The sequence below is a fragment of the Battus philenor genome, unplaced genomic scaffold, assembly GCF_028537555.1.
Source record: "Battus philenor isolate CCGP_79_NKW_IND1 unplaced genomic scaffold, ilBatPhil1.0.hap1 SCAF_10, whole genome shotgun sequence".
NCBI classification, from domain to species: Eukaryota; Metazoa; Arthropoda; class Insecta; order Lepidoptera; family Papilionidae; genus Battus; species Battus philenor.
Window position 1 is genome coordinate 7,587,829 of NW_027181662.1, and position 16,507 is coordinate 7,604,335.

Here is a 16,507-nt window from a genome sequence, read left to right on the forward strand (position 1 = left end):
ATGAGTAAGTTAATTTTTGTTATTAAATATTGATTTTAAAATTATTGATTCGCTGGTTAATTATAAATAATTAGGTGATGACGATAATAACGACGGCTCGAGCCTGGATGTATACAGATATAGGAATAAAATGAATAGAGAACATATGTTCAAACATCCACCAGAAGTTGGGAAATCGGAGGATCCTTCTCGCGGTTCGGAGGATGAAAACAAAAAGAAACCAAGGACTTACGCAATTTTACAAGAACAAAGATCGGACTACAGCAATAAAAAGCTTCGATATGCGTTGTTGATATACTGTAATCCAGCGTGGAAAATTTTTATCCTTTCCGTATTATTTATTTCTTATGTTTTAGAGACCTGTTTATATACATTTTGTCGTCGGTTAGAGAAGTCATTTTGGATTATCATATTATTGTTCTCTCTAAATGTTATCTTTTCTATCGACGTGATTATCATAGTCGGATTGAAATTCTTTAAAAAGTGGCGCAAAACACTAAACCTTATGGAACCTGACATTTATCGTGTGATCCTGGATATAATACTGGCGATGCCGTATACGCTCTTCTATTTTTTAGATCCGGATAATTCTTTATTTGATTTCTACACAATATCTCCAATTATTGCAACAATACGTGTATACAGAATAATAGAATACTTTTACAATAGATCATCTCAGGCCGGTAGTAATCAGTGGACAACATTTTTGGTACAATATCTGATACTTTTTGTTCTATGCGTACATACTTGGACGTGCATATGGTATTTATTTGCATATAGAAATTATAACATACACAAAAGTCGATCCTCTTGGTCGGTGGCAGCGATATATTTACCAACAGAAACAACGTTTGATTGGTATTTCATTTGCGCATACTGGTCGTTCATGTTCCTTACTACTAATGCGCTTGGTGACCTTTATCCGGTAACAACCCCTGAGAGAGTTACAGCTATAGCAGCCATATTAGTGGGATTTCTATTAACAACAATCGTATTTGTCGGATCATTGACTTCACAATTTATAACTATAACAACTCGCCGTGCTAAATATGTGCGACAATTAAAGAAGATACAAAATCATCTTCAATTAATAAAAATGGATGACTGCACAACGAACCGTATAATCAGGTACGATATAACAATAGTGTACCTTATTTATCAATAGCTTATATTTCATTGTAAAAATTTTATTATTTTTAATAATAATTTCAGATATTACGAGGATCTTTGGTATGAGAAGTCTGGTGTGTTTAAGCCAAAGCTACTAAAACTTCTACCTTTTCCATTGCAAATGGAAATTTGTTACGATTTAAATGCCGTACCACTTTACAGTTCATTGATATTTAGAAAATTACCCGAGGCCTTTTTAAGACGCCTTTCTGTTACGATGACTCATCGTTTTTATTTACCAGGCGATATTATTTATAACCATGATGAAACTAAAACTGTAATGGTAATTATTTTTTTAATTCATATTTGATTTTAGTTTTTATTTTTTGCGGTCTTGGTTTACATTTTTGCCTTATTGGCATTTAGGTATTAAGTGGGATTAAGTGCTAGAGTGCGAAAGATCCTTCTAAACCTAGTTTTACTTAAATTATGTACGCAATGGCTGCTTCGGGAATCTTGGCTTGGGCTGTTATGAATTTTCTCTGTTTCAAAAAAATATACTGTCAAACCATTTGATTACTTTAAACTGTAATGTAAATTATATAATGGAATTAAAATAAGATTTATACGTTTAAACGTTAACCATCGAATTGTTAAAGGTGTGCGTAACTAATGGCGTTGTGGAATTATTATCTGATGAAGACGACGAGAGCCCTATGATTTCGTTTTCCAAAGGAACTTGCTTTGGTGAAATATCTCTAATACTTAATATACCAGGTATGCAATCTTGAAGTTTATACTTTGCAGTATTAATTATGATTTAATTTAGAGTAAATCTTGTATGTGACAAGTCTAATTGTGGTTAATTTACCCTAAATACCTCACAACTAAGATGATTTATCGCTACGACCTAGTCAATGATATGATTAGGTATATTTAAAGAGTGATTAGTATGCAGTACAGGTTCGAGTGAGAGGCATAACATCATAATCTCGAATTGTTATACCTGAAGGGTACAGGTCTGTCAAGAACGAAAATCAGCTCATTTTTTAAACGAGCTTCCAAGGTATCATTTAATGATACTACCTATGATGTTTATAACGCAAACTACTTTATACTATCTAAACTCGAGAGTTGATTCAAGAGCCTTGTCCCAAGGTTGTTGTGGAACTACAAACATAATTCATAAAAATTTCTATCAGAAACATAACCGAACTGTATAGTGTAAATGTCTGTTTTGACCACAGCGTCGTACAATAAATATATTTGACATAATATATAATTAAATTATTGAATAAACAAGATATACTTTTTAATATTAATTTTTGGTCATTGGTTTTCATCGTACAACTAAGACTTTGCACTAAGTTGAACCCCGGTGTAGGTCAGTGCTAGTAGGTAACACTTTTTTAAAATGTTTTTATTTATTATAATTTTACCAGTTACACCTTTAACTATGTATTATCTTATTCTTTTTCCTATCCACCTGTAAAGGAAAAAACAAATCCACGCCTTTCGCTTCGTAAAAATTTAATCGTGCACTTGCTTTAAGAAAAGTGACACCTCTGATATACTGATAAAAGATTGCTAAGCTTTTCAGTTAGATTGGTTATTGATATCGCACTGTGAATATTACTGCTTACAGCTCGATGTACGGTCAAAGCTGCTACCTACGTAGAATGTCAGATATTGAAAAAGACAGATTTTACGAAACTAATGATAACGTACCCAGACCTTATAGGAGATATTCGTAAAGAAATACGTAACCGTATTTATAGAAGCAAACAAAAAAAAGAAAATGAAACTTCCGATGATCAATTTTTACTAAATATTTTCGTCTCAAAGGACCGTAAAAAGAGTAGTATAAAATGTTTGAAAGATAAGCTAAGATACAAGCAAGGTAAATTATGAAAAATATACTAGTTATTATTTATTTTCAAAAGTATTTTGTCAATAATCTATAAATATATCTCGACAGGAAAAACAGAAATCGATTTAACAAAAGGCAATGAACTAGACGAACACTGTTTGGATTTGTACATTCTATCAGAACACGTTAAAAAAAGAACTTTAAATTTTACATGTCTAAATTCAAGTTTCCCATGGATATTAGAATATGATTGTTATCTGACAAAATACTGGGAATTATATATACTAATGATTGTTCTTTACATCTGTATTCTTTATCCGTATTTTATAGGAATTAAAAGACGGTTTCCGGGTGGTTTCTTTTTCTATGCTGAAATAGTGACCTCGATTTCTCTGACAATCAACATTTTCATGTCCCTCGTCACCGCCGTCAAGACCAAGAAAGAACACATAAAGAAATTTTCAGATATCTTAAAATACAGATTAAATTCTCCATCGTTTTATTTGGATATATTTGCTTTAATACCTTTGGAGTATATAGTGACGATTCATACAACAACCATGTACTACGATGATTATAGGGACCATTTATTTTATTTATGTAAAGGTACGAAATTATGTCTTGTTTGGCGTTTGTCAAGTTTCTTTGAGCAATGGGAAAGAAAGCTTTTGTCCAATACCATAGTAATTAAGGTAAAAGACTGGTAATACATAATCACTTAATTAAAAATAAAAATAAAGTTAAACTCTTCATTTTATGTACAGGTAGCTAAGTACTGCACATTTGTCAGTCTTTTGTGTTATTGGTGCGGTGTAATATTGTTCATGGAATCGTGTTTTGTGGCGCGTTGTTCACAAAATTCATGGTTTGCTCGTGCTATAACAGAAAATAATCAAAAGTCTCTTGCAATACAATTAAGGTACAGATTTTAATATATAATAAAGTCATAAGAGTATTTTATTTGCTATAGTGCTATGAAAACAGCTGTAAAGCGACTTAGCAAATCGCTAAGAATTAAAAAGCCTAACTGCCGCCGCTACGAACGTTGTGAGGTTGATGGTACGCCCCATCTCAGAGGGCACTTACCTAAAACATGGAATGGATGGGTTTCGGTCGCACTGTAATTAAGTTCAAATCTAGTTTTAAGTGACTGTAATTACAACCAAATTATACTGGAATTTCATTTTATGATGTTTTTTCATTTTTTAATTCGACCAAACCAAAGCAGTAGAACGTTCACTGCTGTTAATTAGACAACCCATAGATTTTTAATATGAGCTGCTGCTAGTATGAGCTGTAGAAGCGTCCAATATAAGATATCTTCCTAGAAACTTAGCAAGACCGTTATTTTAACTTGTGGGAGGAAGTCCTATACTCTTGTTGGTCTCCGTTTCAGAACCGAACGCTTCAGCGCTCTTCTGTTCTGCGAGCTATATAGCCACTGCTAATTCGACTTGTTAATCCGCCCCTCGTGTAGTTATAAACTTTATAAGGAACTCACATCGGAATACAAATCTTCTTTTAGAAAACGAAAACATTATTATTACAGAATATCTATCTATGTAGGTTATAAATGGTCAACCAGTAACAATCAAAAGTGGTTATAATTTGTAAATTTTAAGTACATTTATAAAATACAATACTTTTAGCACATCTAAAACCAAATTTCCACTTATAACATCTATATATTATGCAACTACGCTCCTTCTTTCTGTTGGTTACGGCGATTTTGTCCCAGGAGATAAACACGACATGGGGTTGGTTGCTTTTCTGAGTCTCTATGGCGTGTTGCTCACAGGCTATTGCATTTCGGAGTTTTCTTCTGTAATAACCCATTGGTCCAGGTAAAAGATTATTACCGCATTTTATCATAATATTCAGCAATTAATTTTAATAAACAAAATTATTCAGAGTTTTTTACTTCAGAAATATAAATGCGTTTCTTGCAATTGGTAAATGTTGATTTTCAATTTATTTTGCTACGAATATTATTTTTAAAATAAACAACAATGCTAGCTGCAAAATCATTATTTCAAATCATAGTGGTTTCAGCCTGTAGACGTTCACTGCAGGGCATAGGCGATATATGTAGGGACATACCAAAATTGCCATACTTGACGGGTTGGCAATCGCAGTTTATTATGTTACGCAAAGCCCATTATTAGCTAACTTGTTTGTGGGCAGTGACAATGTTATATTATTGATGACTAATTACTAAATTTAATATTTTTTTAAAATATACTTCCATATAGTGTATAACGATTTTTGCATAATTACTGTCATAAAGAAATGTATGTTATTTGAATTATAAAAATACGTATATTTTAGAACGAAGACAGCGTTCCTGGAAGTGATAATTACAATAGATAAATTTTTAAAGGAGAATAATATGCATCGTGCAATTAAATCTAGAATTATGGCTTTCTACGAATTGCAATGGCAGTATAATTCGGTAAATATACTACACAACATGTCTCATATACATCTCACTATATACATCTGTTCTAACAGGCTTCTTACAGAGGGAAGTCACCGTAGTAAGTAAGTAAAAAAAAGGTAAGTATCAACACATATTTAAGAGTGGTCACTATATTTATTGATTTTATGTGTTAATAATAAAGAAAGAGTACAAAAGCCTGTTTTTTTCCATGTGCAATAATTTGTAAATAAATATGTATAAATTTTCATCAGTATAATTTGCTTTTTTGTAGTGAAAGGTGTTAATATTCACTTTATTGGTTGTGTAGGAATATAAAAAATTCTTTTGATATTTTTATTTTTTCTCTCTGTATGAAAATACGTCGCACCAATTTTTTATAGTGTAAGTAGTTTTTGTACTTAGCAAAACATTTATCGATTCATTTTTATTTAAATCATTAAATGTTCAGAGGTAGTTAGGCCCGCTAGGTGGATTGCTCTGCAAATCCTTCCTCCAAGAGGAGGCTTGTATTTCAGCAGTGGGAATATTATAAAATCAACGTAAAATCAAAAGTTTTTTACACATTTATATTTAGATACGTTTTAAAGATACTAAATTTGATATGTTTTAGGGAGTTGAATTAACGGATCAGTGTTGGTTAGACACAAAAGTAGTGCCTGCAGAATTACGGAGGAAGGTTCTACATCAAGCACGATTTAAAGCCTTGACGTCGATTAAATTTTTCCAAGTCAAAAACAAAGCGTATATACAAACGCTTACTGAAAGTATGTAACTTATAACTATTTATCGTATTTATTAATTATCATCATGCATTTCCTTTTTTATACCAATATCTATCAAAAATAAGATTTTAAAGTATTTGTTTATTTTGGAATTATATTATGTGTGGACAAACGTTTTTGTTAAGCTCATCGGAAGACGTTGGATGAAGGCTCTTTTCAACTGGTTCTATTGGAAATTTAGGGGGAGACTTATCTCCAGTAATGATTGACCTACAGCAGAAATGTTGATGATGATGACGTTTAGATAATTATTAAGTATTATTATTATTTGCTCAAAGTAACGCTGTAAATATTCTTAAAAGGAAGTCTAAGAAACGACTTTTGTATGTTAAAAGTGGGAGTTTTTTTTAGATAGGACGTTATTTAGTTGTTTTGAGGCGTACGCTATATATCGTAAAATGATATGATTTTTTTAAAATCTATCAAATTAATTTGATTTGATAATTGAAAGCAGCGCGGCTAGGTCCCACACTATGTGGATCGACGACATAATTAATGTCGTAGAAAGTCGCAGGATACGGGCAACACAGGACAGGTAGTCGTGGCGATCTTTGGGGAGACATTCGCCTTGCTGGGGGCGTCTATTGGCTGAAAAAAAAAAGAAGAAGAGAAAAATTAATTAAAAGCGTCAAACGATTATTTCCTTTCAACATTTAACAAATGTTTGAAGTTAGGTTAAATATATTAATTTCAATTGAAGAATATTTCGATTTAGTTACGCAATTAAGATTTACATACTTTTTCAGTGGCAAAGGACATAATTCTTCCACCAGGTGAAATAGTATACTACGGCGGAACAATTTCAAGAGAATTGTACATTATCGAGAGAGGTTACTGTTTAGTAACATCAAAAAATATGAGGGAAACGAAGAAAGAACGGGTCATCGGACCCGGAAATCATCTTGGTTTGTTAGTGATGCTGTATGGCGTGCCGGCTGTGAACACTGTCGTTACGCTTACTCATTGCAAAGTAATCATATTTTCATTTATGGCTATACACATTTTAATTAGGCTATAGTAGGGGTGATCAACAATTGAATGGAATTGAAAAACAATTTTGGTCAATCAATTCCAAAAAAATATAAAACTGAAACTTCATTATTTAGAATAGCCTCTTCTGGTTGTCACGTTTATAAAAATTAAAACTACAGTGACATTTATAACGAAAATCTCAATTTGAATATATTTTTTTTAAATAGTAAATACGAAAAAACAAGTGATATACATAAGGTTAGCACTAGCCTAGATAAGCCTGTTATACGTTTCTCTGAGTTTCATAAAATTAGTAACTTTTTTTCGCAACTGTACAGTTTTACAATACCCTCGCGTGTAATTTTTCTGAATAAACATAATTTAAGAAGAACTGTAAACAAAAACTTGTAAACAAATCCTATTATAGCGTCTGCATATCGGACCCGCATTCAAGCAAGAGCGGTCAGGAGAGGTCCGTATTTTCCTGACTGCCGGGTAGTCTTCGCTTCGTAATACTTACACTACACTACAGGCACATTACTATACACATACACAGATATAGTCCTCCTTCGTGCAAACGTCTTCGTTGTAACTGCATTAAGATAGATAAGACCCAGCGTAAAATTTTTAGCTCGCGAACCTTCCGTTTCCGTGAGCTTAATATTGATGAATTTGTACTAAGCCAAAGCCAGCTAGCAGCATAACTTCCGTCATATAACATAGTAGCATAGTAGTAGTGCGTAAAATATTTTTAAACAATAGAAATCCTTTAGGATGAATACATCCTGTTTTTACAATAAGTTCAATGTAGAGCTATTGCTTTAAAAGTGACCATGCAAAACAAAACCCTCGAAATATGTTTTGGGTTCCTTTCAAATCAGGGTACGCAGTTTTTTTGTAGCTTTAAGTTGAAGAATGCCATCATATGGAAACAATTTGGTTCTAGTTTCTATCAAATTGGGCCCTTCTGGTATTCTTCCCTTGACGTACAGAAGGTCACTGTATATGTTCCTATGTTGATAATAACATGAATAAATGCATTTTTACTGGTGATATCATTCATACAAAAAATTTGACCATCCCTTATTTATACACTCTTTTGATAAAAAAACTTAATTAAATAATATTATTACGAGACGAAAGATTAAGATGTTTAAATTTTTAAAAATCTGCGGAAGAGAAATAAAAAGGAATAATGAAATTAATAAGAGGTTTTTAAAAAAATGAATGATTATAAATAAATAACATAACATACTCTTATTCACAGCTCATAAGCATAAGCCACTTTGCATACACCTCGGCACTTAATCTTTTTCCTGAAATGAAGGAACATGTCGGTTTACTTACTCTCGAAGAATTAAAAATGATCAAAAATCAAGCAGCACTACAGACCGCTGAAACTTACTATCAACATTATAACTTCTATAAGAAAAGTCCGAAAATAAAGATAAAAAACTTCTTACAAGATTTTCTAGACGGTAAGTACAAAAGTACAAAAAATTCGTAAAATCTTATTCTGGCCAGGCAAAAAAAAAAAATCGTTTTTGTTAAGCATTCAAATGTTTTTGTAAGATAAGGCTAAAGTCATAAATTTTAAACATTCCCTAACCAAGGGTAATCAGCATACAATCAGACATTTTCGATAAAGTACTGGTTATAAGAAAAGTAGATGGTAAAAACCACGTGAACGAAAGCAGAGTATAGGATGGCATGGAAATAAATCGATTCCATTAAAATGTTTTATTGAGATATTTCGATTTAATTCATACAGAACTTTCTCCGTACTCTGTTCAAAACTTTTTCTATTTTCAGATTCATTTATTAACGTATACAACGACTATAAAAGAAAGAACGAAAGCTATATCACATCGTTCAATCAATTTTCCGTTCTTAATAAAATAACTCCGTACTTGCTTATGCCTATAGCAATCAGACCAGATGGTATATTTCTCAAGACTTGGGCTATTATTCGCATTTCCACGGCTTTTATAATGTGTTTATTAATACCGGTAAAATAGCTCACTGTGCATAAACAGCTTAATTAAAAAGTTTTTACATTCGTACGAGCGATATCCAGTTATTAATATAAATATTTTCAGATTGTTGTTTCAATGGCTCCTTTATATGGAACTTATAATACGTTATTGTTGGTTTTCGAATCGATTGCGTATATAGACGTCTATTTGATGCTGCATGTTGCATTTTATGGCGCAAAAAATCAATTAATTTATCATCCGTATTTGACAGCAAAAAATTATATATCGGTAAGTATGCATACACACATATATTTTTTGAAAAAGTTTTTTATACTTCTTACTAAAAGAAATGAGTTATGTTCGTTTACAGGTATTTAAGTGGTTTCTCGATATATATACTACTGTTTGCTCTATTTCAAACAACAGCTTCCACGGATTCGTGGAGGCAGAGCCATAAAAACACTTCCTTCTTGCATAGTATCCTTCACTGCTGAAGTTTTTGACCATTTTTAAAAAGATTATCGCGCACGCCATCTGTGTCCATATTTAGCGGTGTATATTGCTTTGACTACTGTGGTAAAGAGAATGTTTCGAACCTGATCGGACCTGTGCATGGGGCTTCGGTCCGAAACTAAACTCGTAACTAAAGTCGAGATCCCTATGAATACGCCACAGGCCGCTGAGCTCTTTAATAACTTGGGTGGATGGCCTATGAAGTGATTAGAGCTAAGGGTTTCCAAGAGTACCGTTGGCATGATCATTTGTTATAGATGCCTTATAACTGTATTCTTAGTAATTGTATTATAAAACGATAATAATATTGTTTACTATATAATTTAAACAAACACCTGGTAGGCACTTGCTATTAAAGCATATTTATATTAGTATATTTTGCCGCAGAACGCGTTTGTAGTGGATTTTCTTACCTGTTTTCCTTGGTACGCTTTATGGAAGGTCTTTTTTCCGAAGCATAACGAAAATCATACCGAAGAGGAACATAACATTAATAATCATATGTACCATTGCATGATACGCATGATAAATGTTCTGCAAATTCATAAATTGTATGCTGTCTTCTGGACTGAATCGATTGGAGCTTTAAAACGGGTAAAATAATTAAGAAAATGTTTTCTACAATTAGTATCTAACTCTTGTAGTGTGCTTGAAGCTACAATCACCATTATATTTTAGAATTTGTATGAATGTAATTAATATGAGATTATCGAATGCAAAAATGAATTAGAAAAGTAGAATGTAGACTTGATTAAATTAATTGCATAGCAACTGTTTCCAGGCTTATCTTATGTGTGTGGTGCAATTTACATTACTTACAATATTCTTTTTGAATCTATACACATCTATTTTGATTACAATATCCTGTACGTACGTCAAAGCTTCGGATCAAAATGAATTTAATAAAAGATTAGATATTTTATCAAAGAAAGGCCCTTTAATGGCATCAATCTACAACCCCGAGGGAAATATGATATGTCATCTTGGTATGCATTTTATGTTATATTCGATATTCAACTTTTTAATTTTACCATTTTATCCAGGGGAACATGCCATAGAGTTAGACCAGGGGTCGCCAAACTTAAGTATTTTTGCAGGAAGCTGCGCAGAAAGAGAAAGAAAGAACATCCAAGTTTCTCAAATGCAGTCCTAGGCATCGAGGAAGGTTAAAACACGGTCTTCCTTCGGCCCTCCTAAAAAGACCTTGGCGACGGATTCAGAATAACCCGCCGCTCGTACTCTCTTGCCCCGCGGTGACGCGCGAGCTAATTTTGCTCGCCTCTTCATGTTTTAAAGTGGAGTACTGCAGCTCTACTAAAAGACGTTGAAGCACTAAGCTACTGCCATTAAAATACAGTATTGTGTCAGAGCTTACTTTTGACAAAACACATCAAAAAAGACCGCGAGATTTTAGCTGGTAGTAGTCCAGGATAAGCCATTTGTTGCCCCCCGCAATGGTAGGGGTACATCATGTAGGAATTCCTCGTGAGACAAAAAAAAGTTTCATAAACTTTCACAACCAACGATCATAACCAATATATATGTTTTTTTTAAAAAGGTTGGAAATTGCATGGTTGAAAATGCGAATTACACTATTACCACCGTTAAATCACTCGACACGTGTTTCACCATTCCATGGGGCATCCTCAGGAGTAATGTTATACCGATTAGTGCCAAACACCGAGTCTCGGTGTGACTTCTGCTACATAGCGGAAGTAGCTATATATTAGTCCTTTTCTTACTTAGAATGGACTTCCGAAAAGTAACGCCTGAATCTATTAGATGTTTTTTTCAAATACATCATTAATATATCACATATCGTTAAATATAACAGAAAGATATTTAATAAACATATTCAAATACTTAACCAATGTGAACAATGTCCAGGGATTTCATTGGAGATTTAAAAAAATGTTTAAACTTTAATATTCGTTTTCATATTATTTTTTTCCCTGATTACTCTCGCAAACCAGTATTCTAAGAGCCACGTGTGGCTTGCGAGCCAGAGTTTGCAGACCTCTTCTAGGTTAAGCTATTTGGACTAGTAATTATCCACATTCTTCTACCGCAAAACTTTAAAGTTAGTTGGTTACTTGTAATGTAATTGTCAACATATAGGGTGATTGTTAATGCGTGTAAAAGATTTAAATGTGTAAATTAGATGCTGTTTATAAATTAAAAGTTTTTTTCTTTTAATTACGCTTACAATTACCGTTCTATTAAACGGAAAAGAGCAGAACACGCTTTAAATATTTAAATCAGGATTTTACTTTGTTGTTTGGGTATCTGTGGTATTTTCATACCCAAATGAAATAAATTTGCATTAATCTTTAGTAATTCCTTACCAAAAACTGAACGTTTTAGTAATAATAATAACGTAAAGATGACATGGAAAAAGCATTTTCTAAATTGGTATTACTACATATTTCAATTAATTATTTTTTACTATTAATCCCTGCAGAAAATCGGTTAGAAGTACAGCCAGAAATTATAAGCCCTTCGCATTACAATAGAAAAAAAAAGAATGTAACATTTATCAAAGACTCTAAAGGGTGATTGAAAATAGGTGTAAAAGCTTTAAAGTTTTTTTTTGAAAAATGAATTATACATTTATTTTGAACTTACAATCAATCATCCTGTATATTAATTATGTGTGACAGGGTCGTGGTTAGATGAAGCAAAAACATTCAAAGTAAAAAACCTAACACCAACGAAGGCGTATCTTTTGGCTTATTATTGGTCTGCCACAAGTTTTAGCGGCGCCGGGTTTGGTGATATCATTGCCCAAGACACCACCCACATGATCCTTTCCATTTGCATCATCGTACACGGCGTTCTGTTTTTCGGGTGGGTAGATGTTTTTAATCAGTTGTATATTTTATTCGACTGTTAACGTCAAGCCTTTCTAAGAATTGATAAATGTCAAGAAAATAATATGAGTTTTGTTTTAGTTACGTGTATGCGAGAATGGCTTCCTTAAAAGCAATGGCTGACCAGATGGTAACAAGGTTTCAAGAAAATTTGAAACATTTAGAATTATTTTTAAACAGGGAGAAAATTGGCATGATTTTGAAACGTTCTGTTTTGGATTATTGGAAGTATCAATGGAAAAGGACCGGGGGTTGGTCAGTGAGTATTCTTCATGGGTCTGAGTGTACGCATTTGTAATAAATTTACACAAGGTGTCTTCAACTCTCCTTTTTGTAGTTTTAAATCTAAAATTTAAAGTTATTAAATAAGTGTTATTATAGCATTTAAGAGTTATTACTTGATCAAAGTGTGTTTAACTTTGTTGACTCACACTTAAAAATTATTGAATTTCATTTAAAAGAGTAACAAATGTTAAATTTATGGCTGGTTCTTCTCAATAGATCAGCGTTCCGATACGATGGTAACTTACAACTTATAATGTTTAAATTATTGACAATTTAAAACCACGTGTAAATGCCTAGGTAAGATAAATTAATATTTATTAATAAACATTTGACGACAAGACTTAACGGCAAAAAATATAAAAATTTATGAAAATATACGAATTGCTTAAGTAAAATAATCGCTACATTAATCTAATCTATACTTTTTTGATAATCTTAAATTAAAAAGGTCGCATTAATTACTTCTATCCAACATATTTGATTTTCGAATAATCCATGTAGCTTAATTATAATTTTACTTTTTATTGCAAGCAGTGTTTACATTTACAGTCATACACCATGTTTCGTTTCTCATGTTTCTTTATTTATAGTTCGTAGTCTTTGTAATCAAATTAATATAATAAAGTATTATCCTATAGCATCAAACAATTCTTGGAAAACTACATTCAAATTTAAACGAAGATGCTGTATTATATATGTATGAGAAAACATTACGAGAAATACCTTTGTTTGAGAACGTTGAGTATTCATTCTTTCGGGCTTTCGCGAAGCAGTTGAACGAGCAATATTTTCAAAAAGGCTATATGGTGATTAGATCTAACGAAGTAATAAGCAGCATGTATATAATATACAGAGGAAAGGTGGGTATTGATATTTTTAAAAACAACGAAATTTATTTAAACTTATTTATAACATGTCCAATTTAAACTGTAGAAATAACAAAAAGTAATCAACACGCACAAAATAAATTAGACCTCTGAAGCTGCCTCCCTAATAAATTTCTAGTAACCGGACCGGGTGGATACGGCTTGCATCCAATGTCTTCCGACGACCATAACTAGGTCATGTGCAATTGTCATGTCAACTAGTTCTGTATACATTGTGGGAGTAGAATTAAAATAACAACAATTTCAAAAAGAATTAATAACAGCTCTTTTACCCTTCTCATTAATTAAGCGTTGCATGTTTATCAAAAATAGGAAATTTTAGAGGTCTATTTTTACAGGCCTCTCCGATAGACTTCCAATAGTACCAGTTGAAAGCTGCCTGCATTCAGTATCTTTAGACGATCATCCCTACCTTTTCTTTCCTCCTTGTGGTTGAACGTCTTAGACTTCACTTGTCTTGCATCTAATTTCGCAAAGATAAAAAAAAAATTGCTGTCATCCCTAATAATTTTTCAGGTGGACATAATATCAGATAACAATGAAGTGGAAGCTTGCATGGGACCAGGTGGAATATTTGGAAATATTCGGGGAGCTTCGAGATATTTAACCCTTTCAAACGTTGTAGCCTCTCGAAATATAGACTTGTTGAGTATACCCGGAACCCAATTTTATGCCATTTTAAAGGTACATTTTACAAGTTAAGAATTTTGAACATTGTGTTATTATTATACAGGAGTAGGTTTCATATCATGGAATTATATTCGAATGACATTGATATTTGATTATAAATAGAAAAAGCATGTCATCAAGCTCATGTCTATACTATATAAAATTAGAACTATGGTTTATATATTTTTACAATTTAATTTTAAAACGTAAATGTTTATCTCTTGATTATGTCACTATCCCTAAACTCAAAATGATCTTTTCAAAATCATTATTAATAATAAATACTCACCTTTTTAATGTTAATTGCCTCAACTACACGGAGATTACTTAATTATTTGCATTTTATTTAAAGTAATGTAATACGTAAATCTCGTTAATATGACATATCAGTTAATTAAAGGTTTCATCTCCCCTGTTTTCTCTTAGAACCTATATTTATATTGACGTTAACGGTTTTTTGAAAACATTAAAAAATTAAGTTTCTTCATCAAACGATTTTACCTAATGCCTCTACAAATTAGTCATACATATTTCTTGTTAGGTTATTAATAACCACTTTTTTCTAGAGCTACCCTTCAGTGTTGAAAAAAGTCAAGGAGTCTTTTAGTTCAACAACAAAAGACTACGTACTGCCGACGGCTATGTCAGAAAAAACAAGTCTTGAAGTAAGTTTTCACTTGTTGTGACTTTGACGTCGTAATAAAAATCACTTGCCCGTGATTTTAATGATATGGCATTGTAAATATAGAATAAATTTTATTAAACAAAAAATATTTACTCACATGTTATGATTGATTACATTTCAAACGATCATATATTGGGAGTTTCGTATAGATCTCAACGATTTTTTTTTTGGAGACCAAAGGTCACTCTTCTTTATAAGTACGTAGTTTATACTATTCAGTGCGTTGAAGCCGCTTTATTAAAACTATCACTTACATTTTACACTTACTTTACATTTTTCACTGGATCAGCAGGAAGCTGAGCCCTTAGGTGTCTCGTGGGGAGTCCCTATAGACCAAAGGCATCGGAAAGAGGACTGTTACTAGATAGTCCGTTAGGAATAGGCCCGAGATGGCCATACTTCGGATCGATCGGTTGTCTTAATCGGATTAAAATATCATCATAATATCATCATAATTTAAGTAGGTGGTCCACCGTCGATTATAGTACTCCCCCATGAATAATCAAATGACAGGTTGGAAACGGCCTGCATCCAGCGATGTTAAAAAGGAGTTGCCAACCTTATGATTGGTTGACTTATGCAGCGCTTGCCAGTCTGTGGTGTCAACTCCAGAACCTTTTACCACATCAGTTAACAATAATTGAAACAATTCATTTAAAGCTAGTACCGAAATAGTAGTTTCGGTATTAGTATATAATGAATTGCTACGGTATAGACCGTGCTTTAGTTATGCGGGGCGAAACGAGGGTACTATCGAACGCTTTGTTCTGTCGGTCCGCCGTCAATGGTCGTAGTGACGGTGCTCTATTTTTACTCGGCGACTATCCGTCCCCGCTTTCCTAAGAAACGGTACAGCGGTTTCGGTAACACTACAGTTTTATTTTATTACGATTCGATTCGCATACTATAGTTTTGTATTTTGTAAAGAAGGATTACCTTAGAACATATCGGTTTCAGATACAACCGTATTCTTTGACATACGAATCGGGTGCAGATGAAGATAGTGATTATGACTTTATTCTCTACAATGATGTAAGTTTCACAACAGTTACTTGTAAATAATCGGAATTAAATAAACGGCGTAATAAAAAATAAAACTTTCAGAGTCCTGATAAGAGCTTAAATGAGTCGCACGCCTCGAGATCCTTTACGTCAACTTGGAACGTACACTACATTGCTGCCAAGTGTTTACTATTTAAACCCCACAGGTTTGTATAAAATAAACAATGTTTTGAGTCCTTACTTGCATAATTATTACGTTAATGTTGTCATCATCATAAAAAATAGGCAAAAATAACTTAAACATTTATTTCACATATGATTTAGTCTATGGTTAGTTATCAGTGAGAGTTTGACATACAAATCCAAGTTTTTTTTAAATAAATATAAGTAAAATCAGATGCGGGCAGTTGAAAACAATTAAGTAATAATCTGTGCTACAAAAACAA

General features: G+C 32.6%; 1 protein-coding gene across 1 annotated transcript in view; it reads left to right on the forward strand.

The window, feature by feature from the left end:
• The window catches only part of LOC137926885 (uncharacterized), a 25,278-nt gene continuing 8,771 nt past the window's right edge, over positions 1–16,507 (forward strand). The window contains exons 1-23 of the mRNA XM_068770623.1: positions 1–4; positions 75–1,128; positions 1,213–1,453; positions 1,770–1,887; positions 2,756–3,010; positions 3,089–3,672; positions 3,745–3,899; positions 4,630–4,824; positions 5,309–5,432; positions 6,031–6,184; positions 6,949–7,172; positions 8,442–8,652; positions 8,987–9,183; positions 9,274–9,438; positions 10,051–10,257; positions 10,445–10,649; positions 12,324–12,510; positions 12,615–12,792; positions 13,457–13,678; positions 14,222–14,389; positions 14,941–15,039; positions 16,017–16,091; positions 16,164–16,267. Of these exons, the coding sequence (XP_068626724.1) occupies positions 1–4; positions 75–1,128; positions 1,213–1,453; positions 1,770–1,887; positions 2,756–3,010; positions 3,089–3,672; positions 3,745–3,899; positions 4,630–4,824; positions 5,309–5,432; positions 6,031–6,184; positions 6,949–7,172; positions 8,442–8,652; positions 8,987–9,183; positions 9,274–9,438; positions 10,051–10,257; positions 10,445–10,649; positions 12,324–12,510; positions 12,615–12,792; positions 13,457–13,678; positions 14,222–14,389; positions 14,941–15,039; positions 16,017–16,091; positions 16,164–16,267 (5,126 nt within the window). The remainder of the gene's footprint in view (positions 5–74; positions 1,129–1,212; positions 1,454–1,769; positions 1,888–2,755; positions 3,011–3,088; positions 3,673–3,744; positions 3,900–4,629; positions 4,825–5,308; positions 5,433–6,030; positions 6,185–6,948; positions 7,173–8,441; positions 8,653–8,986; positions 9,184–9,273; positions 9,439–10,050; positions 10,258–10,444; positions 10,650–12,323; positions 12,511–12,614; positions 12,793–13,456; positions 13,679–14,221; positions 14,390–14,940; positions 15,040–16,016; positions 16,092–16,163; positions 16,268–16,507) is intronic.